Source organism: Centruroides vittatus, unplaced genomic scaffold, assembly GCF_030686945.1.
Source record: "Centruroides vittatus isolate TY-2023 unplaced genomic scaffold, ASM3068694v2 contig_543, whole genome shotgun sequence".
Lineage (NCBI taxonomy): Eukaryota > Metazoa > Arthropoda > Arachnida > Scorpiones > Buthidae > Centruroides > Centruroides vittatus.
The window spans coordinates 402,601-423,003 of record NW_027122319.1 but is presented as its reverse complement, the minus strand read 5'-3'; the positions used below and the strand labels follow the sequence as shown (position 1 = coordinate 423,003).

Here is a 20,403-nt window from a genome sequence, read left to right as displayed (position 1 = left end):
ATTTCGGAAATTATGGCTGCATCACGTGCTTCTGCTTGCCTATCCGTAAAAGCATTTCTCAAATTTTGTTTTATTTTAATTTTAAAATGCTACAATATTTTTGAGGGGGATTGTTTTAATTTAGTTGAAAACATCATTTATATAATATTTTCCCCCTAAATCAAAACTTTTATATCAGCTATAATAAATTTGTCCTTTTCGTAACCTAATTAATTTGATTTTGTCTTTTTATATACAGCAATATTTCTACCATCACTGTTTTTTATCCAATATTCCACAGTACGCTAAAAGTGGTTATATACTTATTACAATTTTATTCTTAATTCTCTAACTTATGCGCATGATTGAAGATATTATCTAACCAAATTATAATCCTTTATCAATACAATTGAATTATATTTAGTTTGAAATTCACCTTGCATTTTTTAGAACATGTGGCCTATATATTTTTTTATAATTTTTTATTTATCTCGAATTGCTTGATCTGAAGGTCTCTGGTTCTGCTCATAATTTATGCATGTGTATATATCAACATTCCGCGTTACCAGTTACTTTTTATAATAATTTTAAAAATTAATTTATGGACAAAGACTAAAATACTTATTTTTCACTTAAACAAATGGGCCATATGTTCTTCGAAAATAATTAAAACTAGATATGTAGTTGACTATTAGAGAATGTTTAACTTGTTTTAATTATGGCCAAATAATGTTATAAAACAATAAACTAACATTGCTTACATAATAAATATTTTAATAACACCCATACGAATGTATTTAACACTTAGACAAGATTTAAAATTTTATGATATTTACAGGTCTATATTGTTACATAAATTTATATTTAAATATTATAAATAATTTACATACTGTATGTACGTATATAATTATATCTATTTTCAGATGGAGCTGAATTTTCAACGTCCAGCCTACGTCGAACCCTTTGAATTCGAAAAATTGATCAAAAGAGCCCAAGTTACAAAATGGATGGGAAACAACTGGCATCAATCTTTATACTGGTCCGCACTTTATTTAGTGGTTGTATTTGGAGGAAAACATATTATGAAATCAAGACCTGCCTATAAACTCAAAGGACCTTTAGCCGTATGGAATATATCTCTAGCATTATTCAGCTTGATAGGAACTATAAGATTGTTACCTGGATTTTATCATGTATTACGTGATCGTGGATTTACATTTTCAGTTTGCAATATTTCTTATATTGGAGGAATAGAGTCGTCATTCTTTTGGGGATGGTTATTTATTCTTTCTAAAGTTTTGGAATTTGGTGATACAATTTTCATTGTCTTACGTAAACAAAAACTGATATTTCTTCATTGGTATCATCATATAGTAACACTGGTTTTTACCTGGTATAACAGTGGTAACTTAGTATCTCTTGGTCATTGGTTCATATTCATGAATTTTACCGTTCATACTCTAATGTATGGTTACTTTGCTCTGAAGGCGTTAAATATTAAAGTACCTCGTCCTATCGCAATGATGATAACTCTGTGTCAAATATCTCAAATGTTTATTGGAGTGTTTCTCTGCTCGTGGGCTTATAAATGTTTAGCTTCAGGAATTCCTTGTGAAATAACTTATACAGCTCTTAATTTAAATTCTTTTATGTATTTTACGTATGTTCTGCTTTTCTGTTATTTCTTTTACAATTCTTATATCCTTTCAGGGAAAAAAGCTCAGGAAAAGAAAGTTAATTAAATTGAATTAAACAAATATACTCAATATATTAATAAAAATATACTTTCAAGGAGACAAATATACTTTACAGTTATTGCCAAATTTGTATCTTACATTTTATAAGTGATGTAACAAAATTTTAATTAAATAATTATTTTTTTACAAACTAGATTTTTAAATTCATATTTATTGTAAAAATCGATTACGAACTCTACATTTCTGTGTATACATACTGAAGAGCTATTATATGATATTTACTTAGATATTTAGCAAAGAAACTTTTCTTTAAAATGTTGTAAAAATAACATTTTTATGCATAAAATTTATTTTCAGAAAAATACCTTAGTCAAAGGATATGGAGAAATCTGATGCATACTAATTATTTATTATTACTTATTAATTATACATTATATGTGCAAAACCACCACGTTATGGTAATTTTATTTGTTTGATATAATCGATTTATGAAAATTTTGATACTTTTTACGCTATAAATATACGATATTTTTACAATATTTAAAAAAATAAAATTGTCTGAAATAACTAATGGAAAAAAACCTCATTGAAATTCTTATAATTTAAAAAACTTAAAATTTCAGTGTATTTAAAGGAAAATAACAATAAAAAATTTAATATTCAGGTAATTCATAATTTTAAAATGTTGATAAAGCGTTTATCTTACAATAATATTAATATTACTTTACCTTATACACATATAAGGTAAAGTGTATATCCTCCAACAGTAATATATAATATATATTGATTTTCCTGGAATTTAACGAAATGATAAAGCACTTAGGAACACATTAAATATTTAACATTTCATAATAATTTACAAAAATTTAATCTTTTCCCATTTCTATTAAAAGATTTTCTCCAAATTAAATCTAATAAGTTATTTAAAAATTCATTTAAAATAGTATAAGCAGTTTATTTTAGATATTAGGAGATCAAACTCAATTAACAGGTAATTCCATTTAAACATATAAAGCTTACATTCATTCATTTTAAAATTTATTAAAACATTTATTACTTATCTGGCTGTTATATATAACAGAGGAAAAGTATGGCGATTGGTAAAAAAAAATAACACCCTCAAGATGTTTACATTTTTGGACTTAGTATCCTAAGTCAAAAAATGTAAGGTCGAGAATTGCAATTTGCATTTCTCTTTTTTTGCCTTTCTCGTCCTTGAAAGGTCGAGAAATGCAAAAAAAATTCGGAGGTAATTTCTATAGGTATGAATGTTAACGTGTGTGCGGGGCGATTTTGTTCACTCTGTATGAAGTTTAATAGCTACTGTGCTTTTTGTCGAAAACTTCTGAAATTTTGCACGGAGGTTTGTATATTAGGGGGATTGAAGCTATTAAATTTTGGTGATTAGAAGTCGAAGGGATGGGGAAAATAAAGAAGGCGTATGTATCTCGAGTAAGATCAGACTTAATGACGATTTTACTCCATATTAGCAGTGGCGTGTCGTGACATTTGATGATAGGGAAGCTGTGTTTCTGTAAGAAGCCGACTTTCAGGGGCAATCAATTAATTGCGCGTCAAGGCCCGTTCGTATTCGTTTGTTCGATAAGCCAGTAAAAACCGTATACTTCTTTAAATGTATTTTTAATAGATTATCTGACGTACTTAATAAATAAGAAAGTTCAATATAATTACCTCCGTTATTAGATTCAATAAATTCCCTACGCCCTCTAAATGCCAATTCTTGCTTTGAGAAAAAACACATAACATCTATTAATTTAGATATATCTATTAATCATAATTATCTCATTATAATTTTCAATATTTATTTTATATTGTCTACCAATGTTAAATTCTATTCCGCTTTGATTTCCAAATTGCTTCACTTTTACGAAAGAATCGTCATTGGTCATAAATTTTATCGTCAAAATGTCGAAATTTTTTTGTGGACGTATGTATATTTAATTTAGGCATTGGTCTTTCTCTTTTAATAATGTTTTCTTTTTCATTATATGGTCTTGAACCAAAACTTTTTTAAAATAAATTTTTGAATCACTAGCTACGATATAAGGGCTAAAATTAAAATTATCAGAAAAACTTACTTGGTAAAACAAAATGTGTGATGAATATACATACCTAGTACAAAAAATTCTTCAATTGTATGAATATACTTTTAAAGAAACTTATAATTAAATATAACTTTGTGAAGAAACGTACATAAAAATAACAAAATATTCTTTACCGTTTAAATCTTAAAACAATCCACTTAGTGAAACACTGTAGCTCCCTACGAGTGGCTAATGAATGGAATCAGAGACTGTCCAGGTAGGTGTGTGCGTGCCAAATCCCGTGGGTGCCGATACCGGTCAATGTCAAATGCCTCTCTTGTCGCATCACTAGTATATATCAAAGGACGCGACGGGGTTGTTGTAGATTTTAAACGTTTCTCATCATAGCTGTAAAAATCTAAATATGTTAAACTTAACAGATTGTCCATCATTCGTTTTCTAACTAATTCGTTTTAGGACCAAGTGTTCACGGAAATTTCCAAAATTTACAACTTTTCGGTCACTCTCATTGAACTGAAAAAATTTCTGTCTTTATTACATCTAATATTATGAAGAGATCAGACCCCGCTGTACTCGGCAAGATATTGGTTCAATTAAGCTTCTGTTTAAGTAAAATTTCGGCTCTTTTATCAGGGTTTTATTTATGTTTCTAGTTCCCTAATCGCTTAATTATTTAACTACTACTTAAGTAGAAATAAATCGAAACCAGTTACTTTGTACCTGAATATCTGTAGTCTTGGGGAAGAAGTGGAAAGGAATTTTTATGACAACCGATACATAAATCGTAAATTTAAGGAAAATAAATTCTAGAGCTTTTTTTGTACCATTGTACGTCTCATTCATTAAATTTGGTTGTAAATGATGCTGCCAAAGTAACAGTTAATTTTTTAACACTGTACTATAATTGTACACGTTTTTTCTGCATCCCCTTACAGATGGGACATACTAAATCGTAATATCACCGGTTTAACATTGAAATACGTAAGTAATATAAGATAAGAGAGCGGAATAAATATATCAAATATTTCAATGAATTTTTTTTTTAAAACTCCTGTCAACTATACAGAACTATGATAAAAACATGCCAGTAAACTCCTATCGGTTGGGTTAAGTTATAAATCTAGTCTACAGTGGGCAACCTTTTTTATAACATGGGCTAGAATAAATTTTACGTTTTTTCCACGGGCCGTAGTAGTTAATTGACGCCTTCTTGTAACTTGTAATGTTTTTAGTCTGCAAATATGAAATAAATAAATAAAAAGTTAATTACTACATTTATTTCTCTTATCGTTTTCGAAAATTACAAATAATTGGAAAAATAACTTATTAATAGTTATTTTTCCAATATAATAATCTATTAAACTTCTCGCGGGCCGGATAGAAACTTTTCGCGAGCCGTAGCTGGCCCGCGGGCCGGGGGTTGCCCGCCGTTGATCTAGTCTGCTCATGATTCGCATATTCGGGCGAAAGCGGCCGAACATCTAGCAGGCAGGCGGCTAACAGCCCACAACCGGTCCGGGATATAAAATTAGAAGCTTTATGCGTGTGTTGCTTCTACCAGCTAAACCGGGCGAGGTTGGTGCTCTGTAAACCGCATGTGCCAATGCCTATGTAATCTGGCTGATTGGAAATTGACTCGGTTTCGACACTCCTTCCGCCACTGAATTATTCGAATATACAATAGCAATCTTATTGTTTTTTTCACATGCAGTATAGAAATGTGTAAAAGATACATAATGCAGTTATAATAAAATATTAATTTTAATTAATGCGAAGTACGTTAAAATATGAAAATTTATATTTTATAAAATACAAGGGAAAGTCATTGGAAGGTGGAATCGGCGCTTCCATCGCTTCCAATGACGGCACGCCACTGCATATTAGCATTTATAATTTTTTTTTATGAAACCCATCCCTACTCTCAAAATTAAGCTTTTTGTCATTTGATAATAGTTAAATATATAAAAGTTTTTAAAATAAAATATGATAACAGGTGGCATCACCAAAAGTTTAAATATTGCCGGAAAAGTTGAGCAACTCGTTACTAGTTTATCTATTAAAATTAAATACAATAATTTCAGATAAAAAAATAAATAAATAGTTAACTAACATTTTTTAAAATAGCACGCATTAATTATTTGATAAATATTCAAAAAATTAATAAAGCAAATAAATTCTTCAGTGAGCAACAATATCAAAAAGAAAAATATATATCATGATTAGTTTTATTTTAAGTCGGTAGATGGCAATAAAAATAAAGAGAAACAATGAATGGTTTACAAAATAAAATGTAGTAATTTTGTTATATATAATGCTATAAAATAATACAGTAATATTTTAAATTAAAATAACTGATTATTAAAAACAAATAAAAATTAATTTTAATAAATAATTGATCGAAATTTAAAATTAGATTCATTTATAGTATTGTTTGCAAACGTACAGTATATAATGATAGATATTAATAAAAACATACGAATAAATAATTGTTAAACATTTTTAAAATTATTTCTGTCTTTTAAAGAGAAATCTTTAGGGGAGGATATAACGGACTAGACCCTTCATTAAAAAAACTGAGATCGAATCAGAAACGGTAGACAAGCGCCTCTTCGGGCTTCCTTTAGCAATTATTAAACATTATTAATTGATAAGAAGTTTTAAATAATGTTATTATTATTTTCAATTATTTTCAATTTTTCAACTTCCGAAGTGTTGCTATCTTGTATAAAAGTTTTTACACTAAATAATGATTTAAAAAGGTATGAATAATACATAATCATTTAGAAGCGTTCTAATTTAATTTGATACTATATCAGATCTATTTGTATAAATATGTATTTCTAATAAAAAAAATATATATTGTTATTGTGAAAAGCATATACATGAAAACAAACTTTATTATACCAGTATGTGTATATAAATGCCATGTTAAAATATACAATAAACTAATTATTAATCATGTAGTAATTTCTGTAAAAATGTTTCAGCTGCAAATATTTGTTATTTGAAATAACTACAAGGTTAAGTTAAAAAAATACATATGTATAAAATAAAAATGGATAATTAATTTACATGACAAAATCTATTATTGTAAAATAGAATTTTGTTTGTATAAGGAAATTTTCTTTAAAGGATAATTTGAATAGGAATATGTAACTTGTTCTTAACTAGGAAAAATTGTTCATTTTAAAAACAAATATATAATTTTATCACTAACCTTAATTAAATGTTTTTTTTTATCTATTTCATCAAATAATCTAGTTGTTAATACTTTTGCCACCGTTTAAAGTAAAGTGCAAGATAAATTTAAAAATAACAATAGAAATTAGCATTAAATAAATAAATTTTATGTTTTTAAATGTATTTGAGACAAAATCTACTAATTCCTAGTTTTAAAATAATAGGAAAAACTGTAGCTAATCTTCGCATTTACACTGTTAATTGTTTATTTTTATGAAATATTTTAAAATTATTTTTACTTTGTATGGACAAAGCTCACATCCGTTATACGGTTTCAATTACATTATTACATAATACATTTTTGAAATATAATTATGTTAGAATTTTTTTTTATAACGCATGATATTTTTATTTTATACTATATTGGCAAACATGTGTATATAACACCGTATGTATTTACGATATATATTGATATCTATTGCTTTGATGTTATAAATTTGAGCAGACAAAAGTTTAAAAATTTAAAATTTTAAAGAAATACGTATTTAATTTTCCTTAGTTTCCAAATACAACGAAATAAAATATCATAATCTATTTTAACATAAATCATATAATATATACGATAATAAATGTAGCATAATATTTTATATCTTTTAATATAGTTAAATAGCCAATAAATTAACAAGTTTTGCAATAAAACTTAAATAGACATTATGTTATACAATAATTTATTTTAAATTAAACAGTTTATTGTTGAAATTTAAAACCCGAAAAGTAAAATAGAATTATAATACTACAAAAATAAATGAATACAGTAAAATAAAACCAAAATAAATTTAAGTAGCTTTTAAAATTTATTTATTTTTTTATATAAGATATTTCAAATGTATGCAAAATATATATAATATATTAAACTTTATAAGCAAATTCATTTTTGATTTTATTATTATATATTGAAATTATTTTTATAATCCGTGTGGATTATATGCATATATACTGTATATATATGCATATAATCCATAAGTATCTTATTGTAAATTAACAAAATCTTTCTATAATCCTGTATTATACTATAATCCAGGTATTATAATTCCTGGAACATTACATTAAATTTTACATGTTAATAATATTGATATTTTCTAAAATTAAATTCTTAAATTTTAAATTAAAAAAATCGAAAATAAAATGTTTACCAGTTTTTAAGATTACAATTGGTGAAGATAATGAGAAAAAATTAAATAGTTAAATAAAATAATAATGTTAAATTAAATGACGAAAAAAAGTTAAATATTTGAATTCTTTTTTTCATTATTCGCAATTTTAAAACTTTATTATTAATACGTTGTATAATACGTAAAATATTACGTTGTATTAATTATTAAATAAATATTAAATTTCAATGTGGCAATTATATTTTGTAATTCTGAATTTCAACGTAAATCGTCTTATAAATATAGTCTTATGTTTCATAAACAACAAAATAAAACTGATCTTTCTTAAAACTTAAAACATTAATAATGGAAATCATATAGTCTATAATCCACCATACATGCAAGTATATATAGTTTATATATATAAACAAAGTATTTGTGTATGGGTATTACTGTAGTGCGAGTGTTACCTCGATTAATCTCTTAATGGAATTTACACATTAGAAACAAAAAAATATATATACTAAAAAAGTTACAACTTTCATTTATAAAATCGGATAAATTATTAAAATTGTTTGATTATAGCTATTATAAATTTCAGTATTAATTATTATTTAAAGCTTTATTTAAACATTTTTTACATTTAATAATAAAATGGAAATTAAAGTTTTATTTTATTTTTTCAAATAAAAAAAAGCGTGTTTCTTAATGTTAAAATTAATTTGATTTATTATTAGTATTTTGTAAATTGGAAAGAAGTTGTGTGTAATAACAAAAGATTACATAAATATTTTACTTAAAAAATATATTTCATAATATAACAATATATTTTAAGCACTATCCTAATTAAAAATAAAAGATACTTTAATAAAGTTAAGATTCCATTCATTCTAATTTAATATTAAAATATTTAATCAGTAGGATTTATTTAAATGTGTTGTTTTAAATATATATATTTATGTTATAAACAATATATGCAATTCTATTTTGTTATCATAGGTTACTTGATATAGGAAAAATTAACATAGCTTACCTTGATAACGCAATGAAGCAATTCTAAAGTAACTAGTTTCCTTTCTAGATTATTATTATAATAGAATTCGTAATGACGTAAACTTTTCTCCGGAGCATAGAAAATGTTTTACGTCACGTTGAAGGTTATGTACCGATGTAATGGGGAAAGTGACCTAACGTTAGAACAAAGTTATTAGAAGACATTTCGAATAGCTCTAAAGTTAACTTTTTAATTATCATTTTATTACTGATTAATGTTACTTAAATTCTTATTTTAAATAATTATATTATATAAAATTTTAAAATTATTATTAAATATTGCGTAAATTATAAAGCATATTATATAAAATTTGTATGTTACGTTTAAACTATTAAACTAATATTTATTTTAGTACTCGTATTACTCAATGCTCATTACTCGCTACTCGTTATTGTCTACTAACGAGTAATGAATACCGAGTAGAAAATATCGAATTAGATATTTTCTTAGAATTCTTAACCATATGCGCGAGATAAAAAATGTATTAGCTCTTCTTATCAGATTTTAACTTATTTCTTACATATTGTGTAATGGTAATGTTAAATTTTAAAACAAAATTCGCAAAAGTAATTAAGGAAACACAAAAAGTCATAGTTCAGTTTCCGTCCACGTCACACATTGGAAATAAAACAGTCTTATGGCAAAATCGACCATTTATTATAGGCTCTTATTAACCTCAATGTGTAAAACATGTAAAATAAATTTTATGAATATATTATATTAGCTTAATGTCCCTGAATTAAAGTTGTTTTCAATGATAAAATAACTTTTTTCACTTTTTTCACTAATTATGAGTTTGCTGTTTTAAACTAATCATAGAGAACTAAGATAGTTATTATTTCAGAAGCATTTTATCATAAATTTTTCCGTCAGATATGTCTGACCGGTGTATAATTGAATGTTATGTATATTTATATCCAACAGTATATTACAAGTTCCAATCTTGTGAGTTTAAGTATAATATTTTAAACTCACAATATTGCTGGATATAAATATACAAAAAACATTGAATTATACAAAGGTCAAACTGATAAAGGACTGCACCCGAAATACATATTTGACAGAAAAATTAATAATAAAATGTTTCTGAAACAGTAACCATCTTAATCCTCGTATGATTAATTCCAAACAGCGAACTCATAATTAGTGAATAAAGCCACTTTGTTATTGAAAAGAAGTTTTATGAATTTGTGAATTTTTTAAAATATAATTGTTGTCCTGGCTACTTTATTAATAATAATTTTTTTAGTTAATTACAATTATTTAATTATACCTTGCGTAATTAATCTTGCTTGAAAATTTTAAACTGAACTATAGTTTTCTATTTTATCGTTAATAATTCCATAATTAAATCACTGCATTAATACTCAATATATTCAGCATTAATGCAGTTACTTCTATTATTATCAAATATATCCATATTTGATAGTAGACTATAAATTAAAACAAAACTACATTATGAAAGAAATATGTGTTCTGCAGCAGGAAAATTTATAAAATTTGTTTTATATAGATCTTTTTACTATCTAAAATGTTAAAAAATATATATTAAATTAAATTAAATTAAATTAAATTAAATTTGAGATTGATAAAATGAAATTAAAATACTCATACCAATATAAAGTTTTATTTATATTTTCATTGATTAATTAGATATCTGCCTTTGTTTTATAATTAATCTCTAGGCCTATATATTATGCGTAAGTTCCTTTTGATACAGCATTTTCTTATCATTATAACTTTCAATCTAATTTTCTGTATCATAATCAAATGATTTTATTATTAGGATATGATACTATAATATGATAATAGGATATAATAATAAGTTATGCATGTTAATCGGTTCGAAATAAACCTAATTAACAAAATATTTTAAAATCTATTTCATTGACTTCAAATCATCAAAACAATAATGTCAAACTTAAAATTTCTAACAGATTTTTAAGTCGTAATCTCTCAAATTTTCACCATATTTCTAGTACAGATTTCCTGTGATAGATATATTTCACGAATAGATCACTCTCAATTGCTTCCATAAAATTCGATTGATACACCTTATTCGCAGTTCACTCCGACTTTAAATTTATGTAAAATGTTAAATTATATACTTTAACTATAACTTCTGTTGACGAAACATAATCAATGCATAAATAAATAATAATAACATACCAATATTCAATATATTCTTTCGCTACTTTCGCTTATTTGTATTGAGACTCCGAAAGTAACGAGTAAAGAATACGTTTAGAAAAAGAGTTCGATGTTACGAATCTCTGTAATTATTAAATACAAAAGTAAGAAGTAATTTCTATTTTTACATCATAAATACTTAATTTTAGTTGACTATAACCATTTGCAATTTCTGTTACTAATTTTCTCGAATGTAACTTATTGGCAGAGCCGTAACTAGGGTATGGCCAACGTGGCCCCCGCCATAGGCGCCGATTTAATAAAGGCGCCAACGAGAAGGTTTCGGAATAGTATGTATTCGAAATTAATAACACAAAAAGGTCTATATTTATATTTATATAGTATTTATGATTTGTAATTTCTACAAACATATATTTCAAAAAGAAACCACCATTTTTATTTTTATTTTTATTTTTATTTAATAGCAAAAATTAAAATGGCGCCATTTTTATTCTTTGCCGTAGGCGTCCAAAATCATAGTTACGGCACTGCTTATGAGCGTATGTTTTCCATACTTGTAGTAAACCAAATTACGACTAAAAATTATGCAACAAAAATTGCGAGATCTAAAATGATAGTATTCATATTAATTCTTTCAGCTAAAGAAGTATAGGTTTATGAAACAGGTTATTTCCCCACATTTTAGAGAAATTGAGTCAATTTCTCTACAATGGATTAGAAATACTGTGTAATATACTAAACGAACAAACATAAATGTAATTTTAAGTAATGTAAGCTTTTTGAAATTTCTAGAGGAAGGGTCTAATGGCCAAGAAAGTTTCAGTCTGCCTCTCTGTGACTCGAGATCGGTTCCGAATAAATTGAAAATTAGCCCAAAATTTTTTCTGGAATGGACTGTCTCTTATGTCACCATTATTTCACTTTCGCTTATTTAACTGAATTCACAATAAACTTGAAAAAGACTGTCATAGTGTCCGTAAGAAGGAAAGAGTAAAAAGGATGATCACTCATTTTATGTACAGTACGTTAGGCTTACAATAATATCTCATTTTATTATTAGAGGCGGATGGTACTACTGCAATGGAAAAAGAATTGCAAATAACCTGCATGTATTGTAAGAATTTTTAAAAACCATTTTAAAACATTTTTGAAAAATCAAAAAGACTACTAAACAATTCTCCACTGGTTTTTATTTCAGGAAGAGATAAACTAGGTCAGCGGTCGGCAACCGAAATGCATTGGCGTGCTACAAAACGTGCAATTGAAAATACTGGACGTAACGTCCAGTGCCATTAAAATAAAATTATAAAATTTATTGCAGATTAACACATTTTTATTTAACTATAAAATACACACTACATAAAAGTATTATAAAAAATTACAATATTTAAACATTAGTGACTCCCTTGTGGTTCAATTTTAGAAGCTAACACATCAATATTTGGTTCATAGTTTGAAGTTTATAATTTTATGCACAATTCCGAATTTTCCTCGGTTAAACAATTTCAATACTGATTAATAATATATTTCATATCTGAGAATGTTTGTTCACAGTAATACGTTGTTCCGAAAACAGTTAAAAGTGCGAATGCTACTTTTTTCATACAATTGAATCTGTTCCGGAGCTCATTCCATGTTGTGGTTATCATGTCACGATAATAGTCTTCGTTTTGCATAATTTCATCTCTGGTGTTTTTGAATTTTGATTTCCAAATCTCGGAATTGTTAAATTTGACTAATTCTAAATCAATATACTCAATGTTCAAAAATTCAAAATATTTTTTATCTATTTTGTAACTGTCTTTTATGTCAGGTTGCAAAATATATTTGAACATGGGGGAGTGTTTTTGCAAATCGTTGAATCTGTTTATGAAATACTTCTGCAAAGTTAATATATAAACCAATATATCAGTCATTACAAACCCATTATTTAAAATCCCCACAAACTTTTTAAATTTGGAAAATATAGAAAGCTTTTAAATTCAATGTCTTTCTTAAAAATCTCAATTTTTTCAACAAAAGAAGCCCAGTGTTCATATAATCGTAATATAGTTTGCTTTTTGCCTTGAAGATTTTTGTTTAAATAATTTAAATGCTCTGTAATGTCTGTCAAAAACATTAAATTAAAAATCCACACGGATATATCGAAATCAGGACATTTTTCACCTATTTCTGTTAAAAATATTTTTACTTCATTTAAAAGATTCACAAAAATCTGTTGATGACTTTCCTCTACTTAACCACTGAACTTTATTATACAGAAGATCTCCATACTCTGATTCAATTTCTTCCAACAATAATTTAAATTTTCTGTGAGAGACAGAAGATCGTGCAATAATCTTATTGATAATTTTTGTAACAGTCGACATAACATTTCAAATTTTCTGTTAGAAATATGAGCACACAAACTTTCCTGGTGAATAACACAATGAAAAGATACAATTGGTCGTTTAAGATATTTTTTAAACAATGAGATGAAGCTATTATTTCTGGTGATCATTGTAGCCGCTCTATCAGTCGTAATAAAAAATATTTTTTTCTTGTTATTATCATATTTATTAATGCATTTTAAAACACAGTCCAAAATATCCTTTGCTGTTGTTGTATTATACATTGAGGAAACAGTCCACACTTTTCCAATTATAGATTTTTTAGAATCAGAATAAAATTTTGCTATCAATGTTAATCGTGCAATATCATTTCGATCCGTGCTCTCGTCTGAAGATAAACTAATAACATCAAATTTCCTCAAGTCATTTTCAAATTGTTGATTTATATCTTCATTCATCATATATATTCTTTGCTGAACAGTTCGAGCAGATAAGGGGATTTCTTTAATTTTCTGTAAAATCTCATTTTTATTTGGAAAATTACAATAAAGATCTTTAGACACCCTTATGAAAGAATGTTTCTTTTAAGAATTCTTCATCTATTTCCATGTTTAGCAATGCAGTATGAAGCCAAAAAACGTGATTTATTGATATCATTGTCTTTTATCACAAAACTTTTTAACGAATTTGTTTGATAGTTGTAAACTTTCTATCTTAAATATTCTTTCCTTTCATCTGCATTTAAATGAGATAATTTTTCCTTGTGTTTTGTACCGTAATGTCTCATAACACTTGAGGTACGTGCTACAATTGTTTCTAAACACAAACAACATGTTACTTTTTCTCCTTGTTAATAAAACCATAATTTATTTTTCAATCCTTCTGAAATAGTCGAATTATTTTTGATTTGAACATTATTTTGGTCTACAAAAATATTTATTTAAATAAAATTTTTACCAAATATTGTTTAATATAGACTAATTCTAATTTTCCTTGACTAATTTTTTCTTTAATTAATCTTTCTAAACAAAATAAATGATATATTCATAAAAATATTTATTTTCAAAGAAGTTTTACCTAGATCTTCAACTTTTTAATAAATGACTCGCTGCATAAGCTGACGCAATGTTAAATCATAAGATGCAAATGACATGAAATGACAAAATCGAGTAAATTCTATCGGCCAAATATAATAAGACATATGTTTTAATGTGTTAACTTGTGATCTTGGTTGTCGCCGAATACACTAACACAGTGCAATGGTAGCCTAATGTATGTACAGTACGTACAGTACGTAGGTACTTACAAATTTTTAACAAACAGTAACTTTCGCGGCGTGCCACTCAAAATTCTTTCGCATGCCACCTAATGGCATGCGTGGCATAGGTTGCCGAGCGCTGATCTAGGTAATACACGTTTATCCTAAACAGAGGCAAGTAGATTTACCTTAAGCATTTCAATATATTGCAGCAGTATCGACAGCGGTAGGTAACCAGACAAAGCGAAAGAAAAGAACGATATGGAAAAGCAAATCGAAATGACTGCTGATGTACTCCGTGCATTGTCTGTTTGAAAAAATTCGTACAATTTAGACGTCATAAACAATGATTGTACAGTTATACTAATAAAATAACTTTGTAGTTTGTAAAATAAAACCTGTACAAATTTGTAAAATTTTTCATACACCTACGAGTTTCATAAAAGAAGAGGAAAGAAGCCACACTGAGGTTAAGAAACTTTCATTTCTTCGGAGCTAGAAAGATAGAAGTGGAAATCCTCGGAATAGAAAGGTAAAAGGGAAAATCCTTCTCATCTCAATTCAAATTTCACCATAATTTTAAGTTTCTCAGTCATATAGACATTATCTCTTTTCTTTGTGTGTGCGTGTATGCATGTACCTGTGCGTGCGTGCATCTGTTTCATAAAAGGATATCCAATCTTTACTATAAATTTAGAAAGTAATATCTATTTTATTTAAATTTCATTTTGAAGTTTTAACAGTACGAAGACTTGATATTGATACTGGAAAATAAAATACTAAAAATATAAAATATGAGTTTTCATTCAAATATACCCGTTAAAATTCCAAAATAGATATATATCCTTTATCTATAAAAATCTTGTAAACAAATAAGATTTTCATTCAGTCATTGCAAAACATAACAAACGAGAAAATAATTCTGCACTGAAAGATTCCGGTATACATAGATATTACCGTATATGTATTTTTCAATTAAAATTGAAATAAGTAAGTGATATTTCAAATGAGATTTTGTTAAAAAACTGAAAAAAACTATTTCTTTAATTTCTGTAGGGTTGTCAAATTTTTCAATACGAGCGTTTATCATTGTTAAAGTCAAAGAGAAACTTTTGACCTCTTTAACTATTGTTGCAGTTTGTATAGTTATAATTTATATTTATTTATTTATACCGTTTGACTGGTGAATCATAGTCTGTATGACTCTTGTGCCAAAAAAGCTCCAGTAAACCAACCAACCAACCTTTAATATTTTGAACACAGTGGAGTTATAAAGTATGTATGTTTGATTGCATTATTAAACTTTTTTCTAGGCAATATTCCTTAGCACAGTATGCTAATTTCAGGTTTTTTTTTTTGTTTCCATTTTCCTTGAATTCGTTCTATTAAGTGAAATTTTTAATTTTATTTTCATTTGTATTTACATAGTCTTAGATATTATTTATTCATTAATTGTTTGTTTTGTGGCTCTAGAACTTCTTTGGTTTAGTTGATAAAATTATTTTTTTCCGTAGTTTTATAATAATTATAATTGATATATCATTAATGTCTATTACTTTATCTTAGGATTTAGATTTAACTACTCTATTTTTAGTATTTAGGCAAAAAAGGAAAAGAAACCAGACGACTTTGCAGTGTCCAGTATTCCCCTGTGGCGTCGGGTAACAGCGAATAGTACTTGAGACAAGGTAGGATAGCTAGAAAGCGATAAAAATTTAGCAGACAAAGGAAATAAAGAAGTGAAATATAATTTATTTACACATATTCATTAGAAATCGAAATACAACAGATTCGTCAATTTATAAAAAATGAAAAAACGAGCATCTCAAATATTAAATCATTCAGCTGTAGGAAACACGAACGAAAGCTTGCGAACGTTTTCGTTCATGTTTCCTACGTCTACGTGTTTCCTACAATCATACTTCCTATCAGTCACATATAACATGTGACTGATAGGAAGTATGATGCAACATGACAATGTTATCAACTTTTAGTTTTTACACTATTTCATGTCCGACTTTTCCTGGTGTCGGGGATTCCCCAGACTTGTTTTTTTCATATTTCATTAATGTATTCCATTTACTTTTTAAAATCAAAACTGATTTTTAAAAGTCAACCTTTATATATGCAGTTTCGTATTTTCCTATCTGGTGAGCTCGGGAAGTCCGTGACAAAATGACTAAGCATCAACAGCGGCGTGACTAGAATCTACAGAATTCCACAGTTTGAGTCTCGATGTATAAGGACTCTGCCTGCTTGTATGCTTTTAAATATTTATTTTATTATTTTAATAAGAGCTTTCATATCAAATTTAATGTTTAAAATATTTTTTCATTTGGTTACATTTGATAAAGTATGCAATTTTCTTTTTAAAAAATTATCTACAGTAAGTATATTAAGGACGAAGTGATTAATAAAAGCATTATAAATAATGTATGGCTATTATGAATAATGACAAACAAAATCGGGCACTATAATAAATTTCGCGTTTTTTATCATAATTTATCACATTGATGAGCCAATTTGAATGCTATTAGCATCTGTCGGTCAAAGTGATGATAACGATACCTTGAAGACTGATAATCCGACAGACACTAGCCAATTAGCGCTACCTAGTCTAATTAACATAATTAATAATATATACTTTTAAAAAATATCCCAGTCTGTAAGTGAAATTTTCACAAGTTATTTTGTTGAAAGTTACATGCAAAGTAATTGTCAAACTCATTTTAATAAGGATCCTAATTATTTATTTATCAGGCTGCACGAACGTTTTAGTCATTATTTATAATGATCGGGCATTATAAATAATAACCTATTACTCACTTACTCCATAACATATATATAACTAATAAAAATATATGTAATTTTTTTTAATATACTAGTAATTTGATAGTGAAATTAAATTACCTGTATCAAATTAAAATACTATTAACACCGTTATCATAATTTTATATCGTATATATCTTGAATATAATGCATATTTAAGAATTTAACTATAAGATATATATTAAATCTTAATCTATACTCAGATTCTTTGAATACTGTATATTCATATACAGATATATCTTACAAAATTAATTTCTGTAATTAAGAAGTAAAAACGAAAATAAATTTCATTAAATAAAGTGTTGTCATGTAATAATAAAAAGCGTCGTTGAAAAATCTACAGTTTTAAATTTACTCAAATTGATAATGCTCTGAAAATTTTTTTATAGGAGCTTGAAAATTATAGTTACATCACTGACTGTTAGATTACATTTAAAGAATTTTAGATTTCGTTACATTAGTTTTAAAAACAAAACTATTTCTGTTCGTCGAAAATGGGACATAACTACAAATTTTGTTGTAAGTTTTACAATATAAAGCCAAATCCATTTTCAAGGACATTATGAAGAAAGACATATCATTGATAATGTTATTTACTTAAGTAAATAAACATAATAAGCATACATAAAGTAAACACCTATATATATATAGATAGATATTTACCTTATGCATGCTTACTATGTTTATATATATATATATATATATATATATATACACAGACACATATAATATAGAACTTTAACGAATTGGAAAGTCTGTTTTCTTTCCAGTATACAAGTCCAATCAAACCTCGGTTTTCGAACTTAATTCGTTCCTAAAGGTTGTTCGAAAATCGATTTCGATTTGTACTAAAACCGAAACAAACTTTTCCTTAAGAAACAATATAAAATGGATTAATCAATTTTCGAATTTCAAAACAAAACCTTTTTTTTTCCTTTTTAGCTGTATTTCATGCATAAAAATGCCTACAGATGTAATATAATATTATAAATAAGGGAAGGTGGGGCAGGATGAGGACGTTAAGGTTTGAAAAGTCATAAGATGGCAACCATTTTAATGAGAACAATAGTTTTTTTTTATTCTCAGCAACTACAACATTTGGTAATATATAATACAAAATTTAATTTTTGAAAAAAGTTTTTAAAAACAAGAAAATTTAATATTTTAAAATTATATGTAAATACACCATCTTGCCCCACCCATGGGGTAACATGGGGATATTTTTATATACAAGAAGGACAATTTAAAATGGTTAAACTGTCGTTTTTTTCGATATTGGCACAAGGACAACGGCTTGTGCCCATTTATCGCAACGGCTACATTTATTATTATTTTCCGAATAAATAAATATAAAAGTTTGAACTTACTCGTATTTACTTTACCAGACGATACCGTCACTTCGCGCATGCTCAGTTTCACTATTTTGTAAGCAGACGATATTTTTTTTCGTGAAAAAATTTTTTATTTCGATTGTTATCTCACATTTTATTTCTTGTTAAGCTATTATTTAAATTTAAAAAATGTTTTCATAAATAAAATAAAACGTAAAAACATAAATAATAAAGTAATACAGTATATACTGTATAAATTTATTACAGTTAGATGTGATTTAAAAGTGGAATATTTCATTTTCTATAAAAAGATCATTTTTAAAATTCTTATTTTATATATTCGAAAAGGTGCCTCTTGCCAGCAGCAGAATTCATGGCCAACCTTGGGCAAGACAGTACCCCCGTCTTGCCCAAGGTTGGCCATGAATTCTGCTGCTGGCAAGAGGCACCTTTTCGAATATATAAAATAAGAATTTTAAAAATGATCTTTTTATAGAAAATGAAATATTCCACTTTTAAATCACATCTAACTGTAATAAATTTATCTTGCCCCAACGTCCACTTTTCATACTGACTTTTCATACTAACACGGGTCAACTTTATTTCAAAACTAAACAATTTCAGTCTTAAAGGTTACTTCGAATACCATAATATCTTCATCTAAAAGGTAATGTAAAAGATCACAATAATACTTATTTTGTAGAAACTTTGTAGTAGGCGTAAAATTAGATTAAGTATTGCTAAAACGTGGAAAACTGTCTTACTTCCAAACAAAGAGAGCGATTCGGACGTTCTCTCGTCCCGTGATCCCTTTTGAGGGTGACATTTAGTTTCCCAAATAACAGCTAGATAAAAGCACGTTAACCACGAATAAACAGACGTTCCCGTCTTATCCCATGGCCCCATCTTGCACCACCTTCCCCTATCTATATGTATGTATTTAAAACAAAATTTTCCATCACAGCCATCCGAAACCGAAACCATCACTTTACAAAAAAGTGCTATAAATAGACTGGACTCTACCTGCATGAAATATAACCAAATCAATCAAGACAGACAAGTACTATATCCACACTATCCGAAATATTATATTTCATTTTTTGATTTTAATTTTAATTTTAATTAATTAATTAATTTTGATTTTATTATTAATTTTAGTTTCAGTTTCGATGTAAAACTAGAGTTTTAATTATTATTTTGTTATTTTTAGTTGTAATTAACTGGTTACCTAGTATTAATAAGCATTAAATATTAATGTAACATACATTAATACATAATATTATGTACTGTACATAATATTATATTGATAAATTTTTCTTAAATCTTAGTAACGTTACACATTGAACTTTTATCGTCAATGGAAAGAAATTTGTGGAT

General features: G+C 26.6%; 2 protein-coding genes across 4 annotated transcripts in view; one reads left to right on the top strand and one right to left on the bottom strand.

The window, feature by feature from the left end:
• Positions 1-20,403, bottom strand: part of LOC136978490 (very long chain fatty acid elongase 6-like) — a 96,208-nt gene that overhangs the window by 63,761 nt on the left and 12,044 nt on the right. The window contains exon 1 of one of the 3 annotated variants that reach the window (XM_067274201.1): positions 9,107-9,247. The exons of 1 other annotated variant lie outside the window; for it this stretch is intronic. The gene's annotated coding sequence lies outside the window, so the exon portion shown is untranslated. Of the gene's footprint in view, positions 1-3,915; positions 3,940-9,106; positions 9,248-20,403 lie in introns of those variants that run through there. One more of the 3 variants, XM_067274204.1, reaches the window with a different exon arrangement.
• On the top strand, positions 903-1,717 carry LOC136978480 (very long chain fatty acid elongase 6-like). The gene is made up of 2 exons (XM_067274190.1): positions 903-1,639; positions 1,690-1,717. The coding sequence occupies exons 1-2, from the start codon at positions 903-905 to the stop codon at positions 1,715-1,717; spliced, it is 765 nt and encodes a 254-aa protein (XP_067130291.1).